General features: G+C 45.0%; 1 protein-coding gene across 1 annotated transcript in view; it reads left to right on the top strand.

Annotated features, from left to right (window-relative positions):
- The window catches only part of LARP1B (La ribonucleoprotein 1B), a 56,771-nt gene extending 31,992 nt beyond the window's left edge, over positions 1-24,779 (top strand). The window contains exons 14-19 of the mRNA XM_068279932.1: positions 11,849-11,955; positions 14,059-14,219; positions 16,195-16,339; positions 21,206-21,315; positions 21,396-21,523; positions 23,368-24,779. Of these exons, the coding sequence (XP_068136033.1) occupies positions 11,849-11,955; positions 14,059-14,219; positions 16,195-16,339; positions 21,206-21,315; positions 21,396-21,523; positions 23,368-23,556 (840 nt within the window). The 3' untranslated portion in view covers positions 23,557-24,779. The remainder of the gene's footprint in view (positions 1-11,848; positions 11,956-14,058; positions 14,220-16,194; positions 16,340-21,205; positions 21,316-21,395; positions 21,524-23,367) is intronic.
- The last annotated feature ends 1,029 nt before the right edge of the window (positions 24,780-25,808 follow it).

Genomic DNA, 25,808 nt, shown 5'->3' with positions numbered 1-25,808 from the left:
GTTGATATTGACCTCGTGGAATGTGCTGAGACCTCTTCTGGTGGCGTCTTGCCCATCATATTGTATGCCATTTTGATAGTCCTCACAAACCATGTGGCTATTGGTTGTGGCCGCTTGGCCCTTTCTGTAACCTGTTGGTATTACAAAGAGCCTTCTTGTTTTGCGAAGTTCCTCAGTTACCTGAATATATCTGCTTAATAATTCTGGTACATTAAGACTGTTAGGGACCTCTGTTGTATTGTCAGAGAAGGCTGGCAAGTGCCATTCCTGATTGAAATAATATGCTCTTGACACCTTTGGAATAAATTCATCTACTGGACTTAAAGATACTCTGTCTGGAAAAAATTGTATATATGGAGGATCGCAACTGAGGGCCTGTATTTCTGAAACACGTCTTGCCGAGGTGATCGCTGTTAGAAACACGATCTTCATCGTTAGGTTAACTAGCGTGCAGGCTTCAACCGGTTCGAAAGGAGGCCCTGTTAGGGCTTTCAGCACCAATGGTAGGTCCCACTGGGTGTAACAATTCTTTTTGGGAGGTCTTATCTTAGTTACTGCTTGTATAAACTGATTATAAGTGGTTCAGTAGCCCATCTTCTATGCGTTAGTGCAGATATAGCAGATTTCTGTGTCTTAATGGTGCTTAGACTGAGACCCAAATCAACGCCCCTCTCCAGAAACTCCAAGATAGTGGTTATTTGGATCTCCTCCATCTGTAACTTCTTCTCGTTAAGAAAGCTGACGAATTTTCCCCAAGTTCTATGGTAAGAGAAATTAGTTGTCCCCTTTCTTGCCCTTAGTAAGGTATTGACCACCTCTGTAGAACATCCCAACTCTGTTTGGTTCCTCCTCTGTCTCCATGCCATCAAACTGAGCAATTCCGGATGTGGATGGAAAATCCTGTTCTGTATGAGCAGGTCCGGCCGATTCGGTAACGGTAGGGGAGGACCAGTTGTTAAAGAGTCTGAAGCGAGAATAAATCTCGCTTCAGACCTCCTAGATAGCAGGGGCATGTGTGCCCCTGCTAAAACGCCGCTATCCCGCGGCTTAACGGGGGTCCCTTCACCCCCAAATCCCCTCCGTAAAGCGGGGGAGCACTTCCGCATTGGGGCAGGGCTAGCCGCCTCAGCCCTGCCCCACGCGCGTCTGTCAGATGTGTATCTCCGCCTCTCCCCCGCCCCTCTGTCTTCCTTCACTGAGAGGGGCGGGGGAGAGGCGGCGATGCGTGTCTGATACACGCGACTGGAGGCAGGGCTGCAGCCGTTAGCCCTGCCTCCAGGAAACAAAATTTACGACCAAGACTACGACCAAGTCTTGCGGGGGTGGGTTTGGGGGTGAAGGGACCCCCGTTTAGCGGCGCGATAGCGGCGGTTTAGCAGGGGCACACATGCCCCTGCTAACTATGAGCTCTGAAGCGAGTCCCTTTAATCTTTGCAGTAGAGGAAACCATGGCCTCCGAGGCCAATATGGGAGTATCGCCAAGACTGTCGCCTGCTCCTGTTGGATTTTCTTCAGTACCCTGTGAATAATAGGAATTGGAGGGAAGATATATGCTATATTGAAATCCCATGGGACCGACAGTGCGTCCCACTCCTCCGCCTGCTGGAACTTGTACCTCGAAAGAAACCTCCTGCATTTGGAGTTTACTGGTGTCGCCATGAGATCTATCTGTGGCACTCCCCATGTTTCGCAGATCATTTCGAATACCTCCCTGTTGAGGCTCCATTCGTTGTAGTCGAGCCACTGCCAGCTCAGTGAATCTGCTATGTGGTTTCTCACCCCTGGAATGTGCACTGCTCGAATATATTCCAGATTGTTCTGCGCCCATGCCATAATGGGTTCCACTTCTCTTAAGAGTGTGCGACTGCGAGTCCCTCCCTGGTTCTGGAGATATGAGACCGCTGTCGTATTGTCCATTCTGAATAGTACACCTCTGTTTACAACTTGCAAGGCAAAGTGAGAAATTGCTTTGAACACCGCTCTCATTTCTAAAATGTTTGCTGGCATATTCTCTGGTTCTTTCTCCCATCTGCCCTGGGCAAAGCTGGACTCCAGATGGGCCCCCCAACCCCACCGACTCGCATCCGTCGTTATAATGATCGGTGGTGAAGGTATTAATTCCTGATAGTTGCAGAGATTCGTTCTGTTGCCCCCACCAGAAGAGTTCGTCTCTCATCCTGGGAAAGATTTCGATCTGTTGCTGATAATCCGTGCCCTTCCACTGGTCCAGAAATCCTTTCTGAAAGGCGTGCATGTTCCACCATTGGTATGGAGAATACAAAGGTCCCAAGTAGTGCCAAACACTGTCTTGCTGACATATGGGTGACCCTCTGTAATTGTAATACTTTCGCTATTATCGCTTCCTGCTTGTCTGTGGGCAACCTGACAGCATTTGCAGTTGTATCTATCTCTGCCCCCAAAAACACGATCCTCTGTGTCTGTTTGGGTTTGCTTTTCTGCCAGTTCACAAGCCAACCGAACTTCTGAAAGTCTGTAATAGTATTCGTCTGTGTTGTAACAGTTAGTTCGGATGGTGCCACCAGTAGTATGTCGTCCAGATAGTGGTGGACGTGGAGACCTTGGCATCTGAGTAAAGCAATAATTGTGATCAGAATTTTTGTTAACGTTCTTGGGGCAGTGCAGATTCCGAACGGCAAAACTGTGAACTGGTAGTGTTTTTCCTCTATTGAAAATCTGAGGTACTTCTGAAATGTTTTGTGTATCGGTACATGTAGGTATGCACCTGCCAAATCTATTGCTATCATCCAGTCGTTTAGTTCGATTGTTGGGATGATTGTCTGTAATGATTCCATCTTAACCCTCTCTTGTTGTATGTGATCGTTTGGAAATCGTAGATCCAATACTGGGTGCAACTGACCCGACTTCTTTGTGACAAAAAACGGGGAGTAAAGTCCTTGAAATCTTTGATGCTGTTCTATCTCTACCACTGCTCTTTTGTCCACTAATTCCTGCACATATTGGTGTAGAATCTCGAGCTTTTCTGGCGACCTTGGCAACGGTGTGGGTGTGAAGTGTGGTAAGGAGGGTCTTTCCTTGAAGTTCCAAGAATGACCCCATGCCAGTGTGCTTATGACCCAGGGGTCCTTTATGCTTTTTGCCCACAGTTGCACAAACCTTTGGAGTCCCCCCTCCCCCCCCCCCCCCGGCTCCCTGTGGGCAGGCCCCCCATCAGGATTTTGCGGGCTGTGTGCTAGAACTGGTTCCCTTTTTGTTTACTGAACTTAGAAAGGCTTGGCTGTGTACTCTGCCAGTTTCTACGAAAGGACTGCTGTTAGATCTATACTCTCTAAACCGATTTTGGAACGATCTTCTGTCACTGGGTCTAGTCTTTCCTGGGGAAGGAGACCCGATTTACCTCCAGTCACCCTAGAGATAGCTTCGTCCATCTTTGGACCAAACAAGTTCTTGCCGTCATACAGGATCTTGCACCATGCGGTTTTAGAGTTTGTGTCCGCTGCCCAGGGTCGTAGCCGCATCGCCCTGTTAGCTGTTACAATTTGTACAATTGCTCAGGTTTCCACTCTAATAATATCAATAGCAGCTTCACTTATATAGTCCGAAGCTAACTTGAACTCTTCTAGCGCTTTGATTAGTCTTGCGGTCTACGTTATCTTGAATAGCACCATCTAGATTCTCCGTCCATACTTTTAATGCGCGAGACACGGCCGTTAAAGCTATAGCAGGCTTACAAACTGATCCCATTGAACCGTAAGCCCTTTTAAGATCCGTATCCACTTTCCTCTCCAAGGGTTCCTTAAAGGATACCACATGTTCTAGGGGTAGCGTTACATGTTTTGCTAGTCTGATAACTGAAGCCTCAACAGCAGGTGGGCTGTCCAGCTGTGTTATAATTTCACCCTCCATAGGATATAATTTCGGAAAACTATTTGCCATGGATACCTTTCTCTCTGGTCTGAACCATTCGTCCTGAATTAATTCAGTAATTTCTTCCATTACCGGAAACACTATGGGCTTCTTTTTAAGGTGTAGAAAGAATCGCCGCCTTTTAGATTGTGGCTCCTCTTCCTCCTCCCATTGCAAGGCTTGTCTCAGACTTAACAAAGGGAGTCACAAGGGAGAAGTCAAATCCTACCGCTAGACCATCATCATCCTCAGGTTGGTCAGGGTCTGAGTCACGTGCGTGTGCTGCAGATGTATGGGCGTGTTCCGCTAAGGATTGTTGTACAATTTATTAAACAAGACCCCTTAACTCCTCCGTTGGTTCTTCTTCCACTGGAATGGAATAGAAACACTCTGAGCAAACTAGCTTTCCCGGCATGCATACTTTGCCACAAGCCCAGCACTTTTCCGTTACTTTATGGCTCTTCCTGAATCTGAGGATCTATTTGATCGAGTTTTACTGGATCTTGAAGAGGATCCGCGCTTTGACGCAGACTGAGTATCTTCAGGTTGGGATGAACTGCATAGGAATAAACAGAAATATAGATTTCTGTTAGCAAAATAAAGTATAATAAATATATATAAATAGATAGATAGATGGATAGATAGAGAGCTACCCAGCTCGCACAGCAACAGCCCAATAGACCTGAATGTAGACAAAAGCAGACAATGTAAAGAAGCGCTCGACACAGAGTGGCCGGTCTACTCACTAAACTGCCACTCTGCGCCGCTCACCTGCTCCTGCAGTATGCCCGGAAGACTGACTCCAGCATGTCCACCTCCCCAGCACGCTTCTCCGCTGCCTCTACACGCTGGGACGCCAGGCTTTTAAATCTCTTGACTCTCCGAAAACCGGAAGTGCAGCAATGATGTCACTTCCTCCCGAAAGATACCCTGCGCTCTGCAATGGAACACATAGGGCTACTGCAGCTGCCCACTCCTTATCCAGCGCTGCTTTACAGCGCGGCTGAGCCAAAAACCTTCCCCCCAGAAAGACCAGCAGAAAGAGGGGGGGTTATCCCAGCGCCTACACCTATTTAAGGTGGACCAGCGGGAACTTCACGCAGTGAGGGGCTGCGTGGATGGCTGCCAAGAAAGCAGCAGGTGAGGCAAAAAATAAAACCGAAAAGAAAAAAAAAATCCTATCCACCTAATAGCCGTAGTGACAGTCCTGGAGGGTGAGGAAAAAAAAAGCAACTGTTGAGTGCTCAAGATTTATATGGACATGTCCTGGAGGGGTCATAGGGCGGGACTAACCCCGTAGTATGCTGACATTGGCATGGAAGGAAAACGTATTAAGGAAAGGGAGGTGCTGAAGGGGATGTGGCCAGAAAACAGCAAAAATGTATTAACCCTTCGCACTCTCGCATGCAAATGTTCAAACAAATGCATTCACAGATTCACTCATCCAGGCACTACTGTTATCCCTACAGCTAAGTTAAAAGCCGGGGTCTGAGTTCACAGAAGAATGCATTCTTTTGCTTCGTCACCTACACTGCGCAGAAGTGCCCAGGTAAACGTAGGTGTCCTAACTCTGGCCCTGTAACATGCATAGTGCAGACATGCAAACATTCATTGCATCAAACCTATCTAGGGATTAGGAGCACACATCCTGACGTCCTCTCATGGGACAGATAGTGCATCTTACCAATCGCACAAGGGAGCTAACGCAATGTATCCATGCGCACCATGCACATACACCAGCATAAGCTGTGTGCATGCTGACAAACACATACAGGGGAAGGAGGGAGTACACTGAATTAAAACCCTAGCCACAGGGGTCAGTAACGAGGAAAAAAACATATATATATATATATATATATATATATATATCTATCCAGGTACATCGCCTCTAGTTAGGACATTAAATAAGTTGGGATGTGGCCAGAAAACAGCAAAAATCTAAGCTTTTATAATCGAATTAGCAATAGTGTGCATGCTCGGCAACCAATTTTATTTTTGTTTATTTTTTTTCAACTGTAGTTACTTTAAGTTGGCATACAGGCTGTTGCATTGTCAACATAATTGTTTATCATATTACGGCAAAAGGATGTAACTATTAGTCTGTCGCAGTCAAGGAGCACACAGTGTGTGTGTTAGCAAATGCCTATGCTCATTACCCCTGGGGATGTTTAAAACTCCTGAGCTTCCTCTTTTTAATTACTCAACTCTTTTGTTGTTAATGGTTCCTCTTACTGTGGCCCCCGTTTATCAGTGTCCCCATCACTCTTCTACCTCTGCCTTTGCAAAGATCACCAGCAGAAGTAATAATGGGTCAGTATGTTTTTGTCAGTGGAATTGTACTGGCTACATTCTCAAGTCTTTCTGCTATGTCTATAGAGTCCTAGGCTGATGATTTAATTAGGCTGATACAGCTACAGGTAGCCTACAAAAGGTTGGAGACTGTAAGGGCCCTTTTCCACTAGCAATCGCTAGCGTTCACGCTGAACGCTAGCGATTGCTGAATCGCAATTACCGGCGATTCCCCGACGTTCGCGGCCGCGATTTTGCTATGCACTGCATAGCTAATCGCTCCGCCGCGCGTTCGCGGCAAAAACGAATCGCGGTAGTGGAAATGACCTACCGCGATTCCTATGTTAAAAAGCAAACCGTAGCAATTGTAAAATCGCTAGCGGTTTGCGTTTTTGCGATTCAGCCAGCGCAAACGCGTTGGTGGAAAAGGGCGCTAACACCAGCAATCAGAAGCTGGTACTTTACTGGAATGGAGAGAGGTGATGTGTACCCTACACAGCATTTCTTCTGATCTCTGCAAGTGCAGATTGGAGGCACTATACCAATGACTGCAATATCATTTTATGCCATATTTTCTCTTTCTTGGCCCCATATTCTTAAGGGGCCCATACACTGGTCTATTTCAGCCATTGATCAATCGATTCTATAGGATCGATCAGAAATCGATTTTGATGGATTTGATCTGACAGGATGGAAGATCTAGGTCTATCTGCTACTGGCAGCAGATCGATGGCCCATAGAGCTGCATTGGATCTAATGGTCCAATAATGCATAGATGCATTCTGATATCTTTTGGAAATCTGTTCCTAGTGTGTGGCACACATCAAATAGATTCCTGTCAGATTCGACTTGACAGGCATCTGACAGAAATCTACTTTCTGGTCGAATCTGCTGCAAATCTATAAGTGTATGGCCACCTTAAGTGTTTAAAGTGCAGGTTTATTTCACGGATTTCCTTTTATCTTTCTCTCTCTTGTGTGTACTATGTTCAGTGATTTATCAATACCTGGATCCTGTTCAGTGACTGCACTCTGTTTGCTGTCTTGTGTGTCTGAAGTTTGTGGGATAGTCCTGCACTGTTTGTCAGTGGGTGGGAATTTGTGAAGCTGGCACGCGATACTAATCATAGTGCCTTCTGTCTTACTTTACAGAGTACAGGGGCCCATACACTCAGCCGATTTTTCTGGCCGACCGATCGATCCAAATCGGTCGATTGCAAATCGGTTGGCCAATCGACCGATCGATGGCCGATTTCGATGGTTTTCCATCGAACTGGCAGGGTGGAAAATTTAGGTCGATCTGATGAGATTGCTTATCATTTTGCATTGGCCTTAGTGGAAATCTGATGGCAAAAAAATGCCATGAGATCGAATTTCAATAGATTGAAAACTAAAATCTATTGGAATTCTATCCTGGTAAAAAAATGTTCTAAAAACGCATCAGATGCATTTCTCATCTATCTGCTGCCAATCTGACGAGTGTATGGGCACCTTAAAGCAAGTGCAAATCTGAAAAGGGCCTGGTGATCACTTTCTCAGTTTTGCTACATTCCTCGTGTGAGGCAGTGAACAGACTTTCATATTGTATTTGCACATTATTACATAGATAAGAAGCAAATCTAAGGTAACCTAATAAGAAAATGATTTAGGCTATTTTTTGGTGATTTTACTATGTGTTCTACATACTGTACACTATTGCATATACGGTGATGCCAGCAGGTGCTTGTCAAGGATAATTCATCTGCCAAGCTGGGAAAAAAAGATGGGAAAAGATAAATAAAATGGATATGGCTGTGTAGGATAGTTTCTACAACACACACAATTGCTCACTACCAGTTAAGGCAATTTCCTACCTCTATCTGGCCAGCAGGCGCCAGTCAGCCAATCAGGTGTACGTACACCCTTTGCCTGCCATACAGATCTAGCAGGATCTGCATAAATTAGCTTTCAGGTGTGAGGCTTGTTTGGACGTAATCGTTGATTACACCTTTTACAGGGACCGCCGCGTGTAGGCATAGTAGGATAGTTTCTAGGCACTATAGATAAATTACTCCCCAGCTAAAATTTTAACATGAATGTACAAATTTATAGCTTCCAGCTATGCATAAGGAAACTAGGATCAGCTTAGCCCCAGCTGGATTATGTTCCCGGTACTGAAAACCTGAGTGCATAAACCATGATGAGGTTCAAGGTTTGTATTCCACCTGCGTTATTGTGTACCTGAAAACTGTCCGGGTAGCATTCTCTTTTCTCCCTAAATTCACCTGACTATGGGAGAGGAATTGGAATGTGAGCCCTTCTGAGGGACAGTTGCCATGGGCGTCCACAGAAAATTTTCCGGGGGGGGGCTGCAAAAAGGGGGGGAGGAAGAAGTGGGGCAGCGCGCCGCGCCAACATTTTGGGGTGGAGTTAAAAATGGGGCTACGCGCCGCGCCGAAAAATGGGTGTGGTCGTGGGTGGAGACACGTTTACACGAACTTGGCAATGGTGGGACATTAGATTAGGACAGTGGTGGCGAACCTTTTAAAGGTCGAGTGCCCAAACTGCAACCCAAAAGTCACTTTACTATCGCAAAGTGGCAACAGCAAGTTAAACTAAATACAAACGTTTTAACTCATACATGAACATTATGGAAAATCCAAGTTGAAAATAAACTGAAGATAAACAATTTCATCCATCCGACTCCAGAAAAATGTGTTCATTTTTCTTAGAACCTCCCAGTTTCATTTTTGGTTTTAAAAAGCTGAAAAAGTAGGTTTAATGCTATTGTCTCATATGATTCAGCTTTTCCCATAGTCTCGCAGTTGGCAATCATGTGATTTCCCCCCCCCCCCCCCCAATCAAGACAAATTCAGCAATCATGAGGCCCCCAATATGACCAACTCAGCAATCATGAGGCCCCCAACAAGACAAATTCAGTAACCATGAGGCCCTCAAGACAAATTCAGCAGTCATGAGGCACATAAATGGACAGCATTTCACATAAATAGGCAGAATGCCCCCTTAATATGGTAGACACCTCTCACCTGGCAGCAATTCCCCACAATACACTCATTCTGACAGCAGTGGTTCCCCAAAAATAGGTAGCCCCAGGTCTATAGGTGTCCCCAGAATAGGTGGCCAGCGGTATAGATGTCCCCAGAACAGGTAGCCAGGGGTAGAGATGTCCCCAGAACAGGTAGCCAGGAGTATATGTAGTCAGGGGTACATGTGCCCGGTGTATGTAGCCGGGGGTACATGTGCCCGGTGTATGTAGCCGGGGGTACATGTGCCCGGTGTATGTAGCCGGGGGTACATGTGCCCGGTGTATGTAGCCAGGTGTGCCCCTAGCAGGAGGGGAGCAGCGCAGAGAAGAGGGAGAGCTATGGGCACAGTGGGGAAGAGCGGACGTCTTCTTCCCTCACCTTAGGGCTCCCCCTCCCTCGCTGTCCCCTCCGGAACGAAGTGTTGTGCAGTGGCTGGGCAATGGCTGGAACTTGCCTCCGTCTCGTTCAGGCGCCGGATGAATTTGCCGCTAGTCTGGTCTGGTCCAGACCGGCGGCACCAGAAATTCCGGCGCTTGGAGCGAGACGGAGGTGAGTTCCGCCCGCTGCCTAGCCACTGCACAAAACTTCGTTTTGGATGGGACAGCGAGGGAGGGAGAGCCCTAAGGTGAGGGAAGGGGGGGGGGGAGACATCCGCCCTTCCCCACTGTGCCCATAGCTCTTCCTCTTCTCTGCGCTGCTCCCCTCCTGCTAGGGGCACGCGACCGGGGAGGGGGGGGGGCAGCGGACGTCCATGACAGTTGCTGGCATAAATTATTCAATGCCTTCTATAAAGCACAGTCTGCAGAAAATGCTGATGCTGCATAAATGATTCATGACATCTCAAGTATGAACCTGAAATATACATTTAAATTCACGCTAAACCCAAAATTGGTAAATTTATAATAGTAATCAGGTTGAGAATTGATTATAAACGTTGTATAGAAGCAAAGTGTCAAGCAAAATGGCCCTCTTTCAGAAGTACTCGGGTCTCTGAGGACTTCTGAACACGAGCAACTGTGGAATGTGCATGCACAGTATGGGGCCGCCCATCTTCTGAAGCACTCAGGGACACAAGTGCTTAACCTCCCTGGCGGTGATCCCGAGCTACACTCGGGCTAGCCGCTGGGAGCTCTATGCAAAGTATAGCGTGCAGCGGGCATTTTTACTCTCCTCCCGGGGATCCAGACGTCGGTAGCCGTTCTCCTTCCTGTCCTCCGAGGCTCTGAATCACTCTGGTGAGATCGCCGTCATCAATCTCACCACAGAATTACAGTGCCACCCAGAGGACTGTTGTAAAATTGCAACGCTGGAGCCCAGGGAGGTGAGTGAGAGCAGGGGCTGCTGCAGGCAGAATTTCCACTCTTTGCCAAGTTTGCTCCACAAGGTGTTTTTTTTTTTTTTTTGTAAGTTAGGCTTTGTTCATATCATAAATCGCCAACGCTATGACAAGCGCTGAGCGATTTGAGGTTGTTTTTTTTTCCTGCACTTTGCACTTTATTAAGCTTTTTTTTTTTTTTTCACTCGTCAGGAAGTGAACTTTCACCCAGAAATGAATAAATACAATGTATTTGATGAAAGCGCTGGGGAAATCTCTATACAAAGTGCTTTTTCAAGCTCTTCGATTTCCCTATACCTTCCATTGAGCCAAAATGCTCAGAAAATGGTACAGGCAGTTTTGGTGAGCGGATCAGAATCAAACTGCTCAGTTGTAAACACTTTCATAGGGAATCATTGCACAAGCTCTTTTAGGGTGATTTCTGAAATCGCCATTGCTTATAAAAAATAAAAAATAAATCGCCAGTACGCCCTAGGTGTGAACAAGCGCTTAACCACTTGAGGACCCACCCTTTACCCCCCCCCCCCCTTAAGGACCAGCGTTAAATTATGTGATCTGTGCTGGGTGGGCTCTACAGCACCCAGCACAGATCAAACACCAGGCAGAGAGATTCGATCACCCCCCTCTTTTCCCCACTAGGGGGATGATGTGCTGGGGGGGTCCGATCTCTCCTGCCTGCGTGTGGCTGGCGGGGGGGGGGCACCTCAAAGCCCCCCTCCGCGGCGAAATTCCGCTTCCCCCTCTTCTACCTGGCCCCCTGGTGATCGGGGCTGCACAGGACGCTATCCGTCCTGTGCAGCCTGTGACAGGACGTCCCTTGTCACATGGCGGCGATCCCCGGCCGCTGATTGGCCGGGGATCGCCGATCTGCCTTACGGCGCTGCTGCGCAGCAGCGCCGTACAATGTAAACAAAGCGGATTATTTCCGCTTGTGTTTACATTTAGCCTGCGAGCCGCGATCGGCGGGCCGCAGGCTATTAACGGAGCCCCCCGCCGTGAATTGACAGGAAGCAGCCGCTCGCGCGAGCGCCTGCTTCCTGATTAATTAGCCTGCAGCCGGCGATGCAGAACTGCGTCGCTGGTCCTGCAGCTGCCACTTTGCTGACGCGCAGTATGAGTGCGCGGTCGGCAAGTGGTTAAGGTCTAAAATTGCCAGTTGGTTTACACAGCAATACTAACCAGCAAAAAGTAGAAAATGTGTTCACTAAAATCTTCACCGTGTACACAGCTGAAAAGGAGGGAATTGTGCTTTATTTTTTTTCTTTGCAACTAAAGTGTTATTTGGCCCAAAATAACCTGATGTAATATTATAGACTCCAAGGAAGAAAAAGACCAGACACAGCTCCAACCCTCCTCTGGAGAGCCATGTTGGGTGGGTGATGGATGCCAGGGAGCACAGACCGCGGACCTCCTCTGTCAGGTAAACGCTTACAGACCTTTACAATAACTAGTCATTTTACCATACTCTTACTAGATTCTTTAAGCAGCAGGGTCAGCCATACTATGTCAGGGAAAAAAGTGTGTGTGTGTGTGTGTGTGTGTAGATGTGTATATCTCTACTTGTTCTACTTGCATAACACATGTATTGTACTGACCACATTTTGACTTCGGTGAATTTAATATAGTAAATAAAAAAAAAAATTCTGTTCCTGGCATTTGACATTTTTGATTGCCTTTGGCAGAAGCCAATCCTGATGTCATTTTCTCCCTTGCTTTGTAAACACATGAGAGCACAGGCATAGATTGTATTTCAGCAGAAATGAGCTGCCCTCAGCCAATAGGTGAGGAGCAGGAATGTAGGAGGGGAGATGACAAGCTTCCGTCTCCTCAGCAATGTACCAAATAGAGCCAGTCTGACAGATATTTATTACAGCAGAAACATGTCTGATTAGATTGGAGTGCTTGCAATGCAGGCTGCATAATGACACAGTGCAGTGGGAAAATGGATTTTGTAGCGGACAAGCCATCCCTCTTTAAAGGGAACCTAAACTGAGGATTTTTTTTTTCCAGTTGCCTGACTTGCCTGTTCCTGTGTCTCTAATACTTTTAGTCACAGCCCCTCAACAAGCATGCAGATCACGTGCTCTGATTAAAGTCAGACTGGATTAGATGCGTGCTTGTTTCAGGTGTATGATTCAGCCACTACTGCAACCAAAGAGATCAGCAGGGCTGCCAGGTAACTGGTATTGTTTAAAAAGAAACATCCATATCCCTCTTTTAAGTTTCCCTTTAAAGGATTATCAGTGGGGGGAGGGGAGGCTGGAATTAGTAACCTGGGGCTTCTTTCAGCCCAAAGCAGTCTACAGGTATTCTATACGAATGGCCTGATTCTATGGGAACAAGTCAAAAAAAGATCTTGTAGTTTTTGAGAAAATCTATTATAAAAAAAATAGTTTCTGAAGTTTCCTCCTATTTACCTGATATCCCGTCAGTTATCCTGATAATAATTTTGAGAAATGCCTGCTAATATGGCATCAAAAGAGAGCACCATTTTTCTTCTTAAAGTGTACCCGAGGTGCCATGTGACATGAGGTAAACCTATGTATGTACAGTACTAAACATATTAATAACCAGGCTGCTTTACTTGTTTTATTTTACTGTCTGAGTTTATTTTTAAGGATGGAAGTGGCAGCTTTTGTCTTGTCAGTACCTTGTCAGGAGTATAGTAAGCATCACTGATAAGCAAATTGCAGCCATAAAAGTGTTTTTTTTCCTGGCAGAATACATTTTTCTACATATTTCTGAGAGCATAGCAGAGAGAGGGTCAATATAGTTAATGTATTTTCATTTAGGGACACTTAATATACTGCAACTGAGCAGAGACAACAAAATCTACTTAATGTTTTAAATATAAAATAAAATCCTGGGATGACTAAAGTCATTTTTAGTAGTAGGAGGATAAATATAATTGTTTATCTCATCAGTTTTTCACCTCGGGTTCACTTTTTAAAATATATACAGTATAGGTTGACAAAGGTGCACTTAGTATTGCTTAAAAAAATCTAAATATGACAGCATCCATATTCTTCTCACTTTTAGGTGTCCTTTAAGGGGGCTTTTTGGGACATTGATCTGAAGTTTTTCTTCTCTTACATAGAGAGCAGAAAGTTGTCTTGAATTAATCACACTCTGATGCTACTATGAATGCTTCAATAATCCCATTTTAAATGTACGAATTCTAATAAACTCTAAAATTTGAAGGCATAGAATTCACATTACAGTACTTATCCAGATTGATTTAAATTAGAAAATTCAGTTTCTATAAAATACATTTTGTGATTTAAAACTATATACTCTTATGATTGTTTTGAGCTCTGTTTTATGATGCAACAGACTATAGTAACATCTCTTACACTGCTTATACGGATACATAACTGCAGTATGTGCTGATCCATGCCTGAAAAGTATGCCTATAACATTTCCCTCTCCCATCCCTGCTTACATTATACCTCTGCACTCCCATTCCTTACTCTGTACATTAACCAGCACTTTTTTTTTTTCTTTTGTACAATGTGTCTTGCAGCAGTTCTAATGCTTCTCCTTCAGAAGGTACCCCGCTGGTTGGCAGTTATGGCTGCACTCCTCATTCTTTGCCCAAGTTTCAGCATCCTTCTCATGAGCTGTTGAAAGAAAATGGATTTACGCAGCAAGTGTACCATAAGTACCGGCGAAGGTGTCTAAACGGTGAGCACGCTGTTCATAACAGGACTGTTTACAAAGATACATTTGTTGGGTTTCAAAATAACCTCTTCCTAGACAACTTCAAATGGCCGCGTTCATTTAGAAATGTTATGATTTTTGGATCATTCTAATGCGGCAACTTTCCTACATTTGTTTTTGTTTTCTGTCTAATGACCTACCTAAATAATCTTCCCCACATGTATGAAATTATTGACTTAATGTATTGTTCATAGCATTCAGCAAGCACCCTGTTTTGAGGCAGCCATTTAGGTTACAATACTGTATAGGATTGCTTGTTTGCTATACTGTGCTCATTTTAAGCAATTATATGTATGATGCATGTGAAGAGATTTGTGCTTGTGTAATAAACAAAGCTCTTAACCTGATAACTTTGACGATCCCCGCCGTTGGTTACCGTCCAATTATTCGTCTAACTAGACAAATGCAACTGCGCCTGCGAGGCAGTTTGCGTATCTCGGAGCTATGTTAAAACTCTTACTGCGTCTGCGCAGGAGGCTCCAAGAGAAAAGAGCGAGGACGCGCAGGCTCAGTTGCATTTGTCTAGTTAGACAAATAATTGGACAGTAACCGTTAACGGGGAACGGAGGTTTATAGAGGACAGTGTGGGACAGGACAGCTGCAGGGGGCGGTAGAAGCCCCAGGTAAGTGTCAGTTTTTGTTTTTAAAAAGAACAGAACCCCTTTAAGAATGCAAAATTCTGTTTTGTACACTGCTTTGTTAGAATAAGCAGTTGTAGTACTTTTACACCCACTAGTGGTCAGAAAAGATTTTCATATAGGAAATTTTTTTTTTTTTTTTTTTTTAGCAGAGATTCATTACTTCAGGACACCATTAAAGTGGACCCAAATTAAAAATACAAGATTTCAGAAGTAAAATGTATTTTCTAAATTATAATAAATAGCAGCCTTTTTTCAGCTGCATGATGATAAATATAAAATATTTTAAATTTATTGGAGGAACCCCTCCTTTTAAATTGCCTGGAAAAAATCCGGCAAACTGGTGGAGTAGGTGGTGTCCGGCAATGGAGGAATTGCTAATGGCTGCCCCCAGTATAAATCTAGTTATGAAAAGAGAAAGGTGAAAAGCATGCACTGAAATGATCATAGGTTTGAAGGAGTGTTTATTTATCTTTGTATGTGTCAGAGTAGTGCAACTAAATATTTTTAATTTAAAAAAATGTTTGGTTTGGGTCCGCTGTAAGGGCTTTTTTTTTATCAAGTTAGTTACATATTTGTAAAACACTGCAGCTTATGCCAGTAGAAATACTAACTATTGTTACTATCTACCAGTTGATCAAATATGGCTGGATAGAAACTCTTGCTAGGTATCTGTACAGGTGGGCCAGAGTTAGTCACTCTGATCTGGTGTAGGTTAACTGGTCTAGCACTCAGTGGAACAGGACACCTGGCAATAGGCACTGGCCCCAGGTCCCTCTGCCTAGCAATCCGTAACAGTCCACAGAACGCCACACCTGGAATGCAGCATCACTGCAGGCTCTGCTATTCCCTTTTGTGTGAGTGGGCAGCTGACATCCCTGATCACTTGAGTTACACAGTGATGTGCTACGTCTCCTGCCCTTTGAGGCGCGTGATGAACGGGAGGAGAGGTGGGTGTAAGCTGGCTGTACAGTGCTGTAGTTTTCCAACTGCCATGTCTTCCCAGAGCATTTTGCAGCAAAGTGCACTGAACGTTTTGCTTATAGCACAAATTGTCTATATTCTGATTTACAAATTGACATTGTGAAACTGCTGTGAAGGATCAGGGCCTCTGTAAAACCATATACATCCTATTCCCAGAACACCTATAGTTAGTGTCAAATCCCCTTTACCATCTGGAGACTCTCTGAGGAGAGTATGACTGATAAACCAGCATGTATATCCTTGATGGCTACTTTGTCATGCTGCCACGTGGCATAAATGTACAGTGTAAGTACTATACTAATTTGTCTACTCCTTAGAGAGAAAAAGATTGGGAGTTGGCCAGTCCCCGGAAATGAATACCCTGTTTCGCTTCTGGTCCTTCTTTCTCCGTGATCACTTCAATAAGAAGATGTATGAGGAGTTTAAACAGCTTGCTGTGGAAGATGCCAAAGAAAACTACAGGTATCCCAAAGTATTGACATATAAATGTATTTCCACAAATACTAATATGCTTTGTATAATCTGAAATCCAAAGGGGAAAAAATTGACCCATCTGTCATTTCTACTACCTTTTCCTCCATAGCTGATGTGAAAGTGTTTGCTGAAGTAGTCATTTTCTTTACAGTATTTACATTTCTACTGCTGACTTTATAAAGGGATGAAATGACATTCTTTTGAAATAAAATTAGTGTCTTACAGACTTACAAATTAGAAATACTCATTGATCTCTGACCTCTGTTCCTGGGTGAGATAGTTTGCCATTACACTGGCTCCCTATCAGCAGGCTAGTTAACACTTTGTAGTGCTACTGCTGATGATCACATGACTTTCCACAGCCATTCACAGGTGGTTCCACAGTACCAATATTTTCTTCAGTTGTTCAAAGGATTACACTTGTGTGTACTACTGATATCAATGAAGGAAGATATGCAGTTCATTAGTTTGTCCATGACCAATTCCAAGTGGTTTTGTGTGCTTGACTCAGGTTTATGAAAACATCCTTGGAAGTATTATCTTATCTTGGGACCGACACACGCACACCTGCACACCCACCCACACACACACCCACACACCCCCCCTCCACACACACACCCACACACACCCCCTCCACACACCCACACACACCCCCTCCACACACACCCACACACACCCACACACACCCACACACACACACACACACACACACACACACCCCTCCACACACACACACACACCCCTCCACACACACACACACACACACACCCCTCCACACACACACACACACACACACACACCCCTCCACACACACACACACACACACCCCTCCACACACATACACACACCCCTCCACACACATACACACACCCCTCCACACACATACACACACCCCTCCACACACACACACACACACACACACCCCTCCACACACACACACACCCCTCCACACACACACACACCCCTCCACACACACACACACCCCTCCACACACACACACACCCCTCCACACACACACACACCCCTCCACACACACACACACCCCTCCACACACACACACACACACCCCTCCACACACACACACACACACACCTACACACACACCTACACACACACACACACACCTACACACACACACACACACCTACACACACACACACACCTCCACACACACACACACACACACCTCCACACACACACACACCTCCACACACACACCTCCACACACACCTCCCCACACACACCTCCACACACACACCTCCACACACACACCTCCACACACACACCTCCACACACACACCTCCACACACACACCTCCACACACACACCTCCACACACACACCTCCACACACACACCTCCACACACACACCTCCACACACACACACCCACACACACCTCCACACACACCTCCACACACACCTCCACACACACCTCCACACACACCTCCACACACACACCTACACACACACCCACACCCCTCCACACACACACACCCCTCCACACACACACACCCCTCCACACACACACACACACACACACACACACACATACACACACACACACACACACACACACACACACACACACACACACACACACACACACACACACACACACACACACACACCTACACACACCTACACACACCTACACACACACACACACACACACACACACCCCTCCACACATACACACACACACACACCCCTCCACACATACACACACACACACCCCTCCACACATACACACACACACCCCTCCACACATACACACACACATACACACACCCCTCCACACATACACACACACATACACACACCCCTCCACACATACACACACACATACACACACCCCTCCACACACACACACATACACACACCCCTCCACACATACACACACACATACACACACCCCTCCACACATACACACACACATACACACACCCCTCCACACACACACACATACACACACCCCTCCACACATACACACACCCCTCCACACACACACACACACACACACACACACACACACACACACACACACATACACACACCTACACACACACACACACACACCTACACACACACACACACACACCTACACACACACCTACACACACCTACCTACACACACACACACACACACCTACACACACACCTACACACCTACCTACACACACCTACACACACCTACACACACCTACACACACCTACACACACACACACACACCTACACACACACACACACACACCTACACACACACACCTACACACACACCTACACACACACACACATACACACACCCCTCCACACATACACACACACACACACACACACACACACACATACACACACCCCTCCACACATACACACACACACACACACACCCCTCCACACATACACACACACACACCCCTCCACACATACACACACATACACACACCCCTCCACACATACACACACATACACACACCCCTCCACACATACACACACATACACACACCCCTCCACACATACACACACATACACACACCCCTCCACACATACACACACCCCTCCACACATACACACACATACACACACCCCTCCACACATACACACACATACACACACCCCTCCACACATACACACACCCCTCCACACATACACACACATACACACACCCCTCCACACATACACACACCCCTCCACACATACACACACCCCTCCACACATACACACACATACACACACCCCTCCACACATACACACACCCCTCCACACATACACGCACCCCTCCACACATACACACACCCCTCCACACATACACACACACACATACACACACCCCTCCACACATACACACATACACACACATACACACACATACATACACATACACATACACATACACATACACACACACACACACACACACACACACACACACACACACACACACACACACACACACACACACACACACACACACACACACACACACACATACACATACACATACACACACACACACCCCTCCACACACACACACACATACACACACACATGTTATAAACTGTTCTTATCACCTTGCTTCGACACCATCGTCTCACAGACTGTGAGATCACTTGACTCTCCACACAGCAAACAGGATATAGACTTGCTCAGGCTTCTTTCAATGTTTCCGTTATTTATTCAAGTCACAGGAATACAGATAGATACATTCATCATATCCTAGCCATGCCAATCTTCATGTTGCGTTATAAGCTCATGATTAGACTCCCTCTTGAAGTCAATCAGGTACCTTCTTCCTAACTACGTTACACTAAACTACATATGTACAGCATACATTATATCAGATTACAGAAAGGACGAACATGCTTAGGTCCCAGTCGGCCTTGCGAGCTAGTGCAGAAGGAAGAAGCAGAAGTGAGTTCTCCATTGCTCGCTCCAGATTTAATACCGGCTAGGAAAGAGTTAAATATGACATCATCTTCGCCACCCCCTAAATAAGTCTATTGGTGGACTCACTTGTGGTGTCATCATACACACCTACTCGATTAATAATCGATGAGGCACTTGACCCAGATGCGGGAATGTGAATGTTTAGTAAATATGGCCAATGTTTACTGTTCCTGTCCTGTAAGTGGAGGTCAGAGTAAACCGATGGCCTTCTCTTAGGGACATGTTCTCAGTATCTGCGTGTATCTTCTGCTACACGCAGACCCTGAGATGCCTCTGTCTATTTTAAAGGCATACACTGCGGACAAGCCTTTTACATAAAACTCAGGCCAAGTAACTGAGGCCTACTTAAATTATAACACACACACACCTACACACACACACATACACACACCCCTCCACACATACACACACACACACACCCCTCCACACATACACACACACACACACACACACACACACACACACACACCCCTCCACACATACACACACCCCTCCACACATACACACACACACACACACACCCCTCCACACATACACACACACACACACCCCTCCACACATACACACACACACACACACCCCTCCACACATACACACACCTACACACACACACATACACACACCCCTCCACACATACACACACCCCTCCACACATACACACACACACACACACACACACACACACCCCTCCACACATACACACACACCCCTCCACACATACACACACATACACACACCTACACACACACACACACACCTACACACACACACACACACACACACACACACACACACACACACACACACACACACACACACACACACACACACACACACACACACACACACACACACACACACACACACACACACACACACACACACACACACACACACACACACACACACACACACCTACACCTAAACCTACCTGAGCCAAAGCACTACCCCTGGGGAAAATGGGCTACTAAATAACACTAAACCTCAAGATGGTGTGTACCTAGCCTAATCTCACTGAACGCACTGAACAAATTCAAACATACGAAACTATCCCCTGATGCACACAGTTTGGTCCCTGTCACTTTTGCACAACCACACCATACAGACAAGTGACTGGTCAATTATGACTCTGTTCTCTTAAACAAAATCATATTTTTATTACTAGCAAGGGTTATAAAAATAGCCAATATTAAAATAGTTTTATATTACTGTAGCAGTATGTTGTCCACAGTGGCTATTGTCTGGTAGTCAGGAAGCAATGACAAGAACGTGGGTTCCTACTGAATGTGAGTGACCTTTTTGTATGTGAATTATTTGCATTGGCCTTCAGAAATGGCTGCATCAGAGCAGATTTCCTCCTCTGCACTTTACCTTTGCAATGTTTTCATAGCATTTGGTTTGTCATGCAGGTATGGCTTGGAGTGCCTGTTCAGATTTTTCAGTTACGGATTAGAAAAGAAATTCAGACCCGATGTATTCAAAGATTTTCAAGAAGAAACCTTAAAAGATTATGAGACTGGTAATTATCTGCACTTGCGTTTTTTTCAGAACCCATTTTATTGTTTTTCTTCTGCATTCTGAGTTTGTTCTTCTTATTAGGTCAGCTATATGGACTGGAGAAATTTTGGGCATTTCTTAAATATTCACACGCCAAAAACATGTCTGTTGACCCCGTGTTGCAAAATCATCTGAAGAAATTTAAGAAACTGGAAGACTTCAGAGTTGATGTAAGTTGTTGATTAAAAACCTTCTAACCTATCTCCCTACCATATCTTCCGGACAATTTTGGGAAGATCAGGTCAACTTTGTATGATTCTCCACGCGTTGATGTGGGTTTCCTAACCATACTCCAGTTTTTACCATATCTCTGAAACATACTAAAGGTGGCCACACACCTTACAATTTTGTATATATATTTTCAAATCAAGACTTGCAATACATTTTTCTGACTGATTAAACATATTAGCGTGGGTACATTTGAAAAGTAAAAAATTGATCAGAAAAATGCAACACTCTGATCACTTTTTTTTTTTTTTTTTTCCCTTATAAAAGCAGGAAATTCGGTCAGATTTCTCAAAGAATGAAGAAAAAAAATCCTTCAATTTACGGGACAACTGGTCGTTGTTAACCAATTGCCGTAAAATTGCAACGCACTAAACCAGTGTTCCCCAACCCTGTCCTCGAGGCCCACCAACAGTGCATGTTTTGTGGAAATCCACAGAGGTAGTTAATCAGCTATGCTGAGACACTAATTACCCCACCTGTGCATGTTTGTGGTTTTCTGCAAAACATGTACTGTTGGTGGGCTTTGAGGACAGGGTTGGGGAACTCTGCACTAAACCATTTACAGAGTGGCAAGGCCACCACAGAGGACACGCTCTTTCAGAGTGTCATATTTAAAATGACTCTGAAGTCCAATATAGCCTGATTAGCTAAACAGTACAGTACTAATCCTAAGGGCCGGATCACATGGGTGACTGCCGGCGATGTGTTTCTGCAAATGCAGAAAAGCTTTTGGCATTGTTTCCGGTCATTCCATTGTTGCGTTTGGAGCCCGTATAGGGAACACTGAACCCCCGTACACAACCACTGCTGACTAGTCGCAACGTCTCAAGAATTTTGGAATTAAACAGCTAGCGACAGACATTGGCAGCCATCTGTCTGAATCAGCCCTAATTACAAATTGCCAGGGAGATGCATACAATTTTGGCTTGCATACAAATTTAATGCAAGCTGTATGCTGCTTTTGAATTGGGCTAATCAGAACCAACGTAGTGAATTTGGCCAAATTCCAAGCTGCCTACAGTTTGCATTTAATTTGCATGCAGGCTAGACTTACAGTATTATATTGTTGACCATCTAACCCTAATTGGAACTTTTCCTGGCTAGGATATCCTATTCTTATTTTGGTTTTAAAGGGAACCTTAACTGAACGGGGGGTAAAGAGTTTTACTTACCTGGGGCTATTACCAGCCCCCTGCAGCAGTCCTGTGCCCTCGGCGCCGCTCTGGAATCCTCTGGTCCCCCGCTGTCACTTAGTTTCGTTTTTGACGACTCACCAGTCGCCGGCCGCCATGCGTATTATTGGACGCATTCACCAATGCAATTAGCGCTATTGCGGACCGCAATGCGCACAAAAATACGCGTTGCCGCATATCTACGCATGCGGAATGCGGCAATGCGTATTTTTGTACGCGTTGCGGTCCGCAATAGCGCTAATTGCATTGGTGAATGCGTCCAATAATACGCATGGCGGCCGGCGACTGGTGAGTCGTCACAGCAGGGGACCAGAGGATTCCAGAGCGGCGCCGAGGGCACAGGACTGCTGCAGGGGGCTGGTAATAGCCCCAGGTAAGTAAAACTCTTTACCCCCGTTCAGTTAAGGTTCCCTTTAAGGTTTAGAAATCAAGGTCTGCAGATGGCAGTCTGGGGCTGTCCATGCCTGTTCCTAGCATTTCTAAACCTGAGTGGTTTCGCCTTTTATGAAGTCAGAATTGATTTGTATCCAGCTAGAGCACTAGCTAATAACATGTTCTGTCTGCCACAACATCACGTTCTGCTTATGTTACAGCCTCCAATAGCAGAGGAATCAGGGCGACGTAGACATCCCTCAAATTCGGCACAAGAGGGCACCAGCCGCAGAAGACACCGCTCCGGGTCCTCCAAGGCCAGTCATAGCGGGAAACTTTCAGTTGGCAGCCATCCTCAGGGCTCCTCAGACCTCCCCCTTCCTGCAAACTTACACCATCCAGGACAGTAATGCCATCTGCACTAAACATGGGCTGAGTATTGGAGAAATGGACTCAGGATTTATTGCCAGCAGAATGTATGACAGTATTGTAGAGGCTGATTGGCTTGGTTATTGCATGGCTTATGTTGACACTGTGAAAAGGTGATATACTGTTGGGATGAATATCAGCCTGGCTTGTGTACAAAGGTACTTTTAACCAATGGAGTTCAGAATGAGCATTCCTGATGAATATGCAAGTAATGGGATGCCTTATCTTTAACAAGTGCTTAAGTATTGTTTTATCTTTAGGAGCATATTGAGATGGCAGTTTGTTTCCTTCCAGTGCTGCAGACTGCCATTACCCGACTTCCTCTAGAAGCAGTGTTATCTCTGGGAAAGGAATTTCTTTGTACTCAGCGCTGGGCCCGGAGCTCACCTCTCTTCCAGGGACAATAGATGTCTCTATCCCTCTCTGAAACCCGGAGGGAACAGCCACCCTGACAGGTTCTCTTGTAAGAAAGGCAGGCTTATTATTGCTTTTGTCACCCGTGTTAATAGCCAGCAAACATGTAGAGATGTAAAAAGGAAAAAAAAACCGCACAAAAATATAAAAAATTTCTGCGTAGCTGAATTACAACTATTTTAAACAAAGTTTTTGATTTAAAATGGGGATTTGCTTTGTATTAATTTCTATAGATTGTTATGGGGGAGGTAAGACTTCTTTTCTGCTGATTATATATGCGATGTTAAGAAATTGTCATATTTTCAGCTTACATTGTTACTGGCGAAATACTTTTATGTGAATTTTTTTTCTTCTTCTTTTTAAATCTTAATCCCCCCCCCCCCCAAGAATACAATCCCTTTAGGTTGAGGTAAAAAGGTCCCCCTGTAGGAAGAAAGCCTTATACTTCTTTCTGTGGAAGCAATCCAGAAAATTATCAAGTATGGCGCCACCTTCCTGCCCTTCAATGCAGTGCATGTCAAACCAAGACCTGGCCACCATGCCATATTGTAAAAGCTTAGTTAGGTTGGTGAGGGTTTATGACCATAGAGGGCCACTGCAGTGAGGACAGGAGTGATTACTTCCCCAAATGGATCCCCCTTCTTGTAGATTAGGCCACCACATTTCACAAATACTGTAAATATTTTTTTTTCTCTTTGGAAAATCAAATCTTATCTGAAATAACATTTTGCCAGTTTTCTGATATTGTTTTAACAATTTTAAATATATTTTGGTACATTGTTTGGTGCTACTAAGTGTTTTTGGTGTGTTTGATTAATAAGAGTGTATATTCATATTTGGATTCTCTATCGTGCTAAGGGCTTGGCTGTGGGGAATCTCTTGCAATCCATTAATCTTCACAGATGTAGGGGTGGGTTCAAGTAGTAAATGGCCATGTTAGCAGAGATCAGTGACTCACAATGATAAAGTTCTGCAATTGTGAGCTATCTGCTAATGAACAGTAGGTAATACAGCCTTTTGTTTTGTTGATGGCAACAGATTATGAGTCATAGAAATTTTAGGTCAATGTAAATGTAGTTTACAGGTTCTTCTGACATCCTATTTAAAGACACTGAAGCGAAAAAATATTTGTTGTGTTGGTTGTGTAGTAGGGGTAATTACTAGAACATTGGTAGCAAAAAAAAATTCTCATTTTTATTTTGTTGTACAGGTTTTTTTTTTGGTTTTTTTTATAACCTTGCATCATTCTCTATTTGCAGTTTACACATTTCTCAGCATTCTAAAAGTTTTTGCAGAACAGACAGTGAACTTTTGACCTGTCCTGAACTGTTTTTTCTGCAAAAGAAAAACACAATACAGCTGAGATAACCTAATCAGAAGTCAGAGCTCTCCACCACTTTCAAAGTCGCAGAGCTCAATGGCTATTTGCATAGATAACCGGAGTTTCTTAACTCTTCCTGTACTGGAAACAAATATTAGACTTATGTGTCTGCTCCTAATGCTTTATTTCTTAGCTGTACTACACAACCAATTCATTATATCATAATTTTTTTTTCCGCTTCAGTGTCTCTTTAAGCATGTCCTTTACTGCAAACAGATTGTAAATCTATTTCGGCATAAAATTGATTCGCAATATCTGGAGCTGCTGCCGCCGTCCCCCGCCAGCTATACATTACCTGATCCGGCCGGCACGAGTCCCCCGGTCTCCGTTGTCTTCTCCACGCTCGGCTCCTCCAGCTTCACTTTACTTCCTGCTGGGGTAAGTTTAAACAGTAGAGGGTGCTCTACTGTTTAAACTTCCTGCCGGGACAGGAAGAAG

Source organism: Hyperolius riggenbachi, chromosome 1, assembly GCF_040937935.1.
Source record: "Hyperolius riggenbachi isolate aHypRig1 chromosome 1, aHypRig1.pri, whole genome shotgun sequence".
NCBI classification, from domain to species: domain Eukaryota; kingdom Metazoa; phylum Chordata; class Amphibia; order Anura; family Hyperoliidae; genus Hyperolius; species Hyperolius riggenbachi.
The sequence above is the reverse complement of the archived record's forward strand: the minus strand, read 5'-3'. Positions and strand labels throughout refer to the sequence as shown.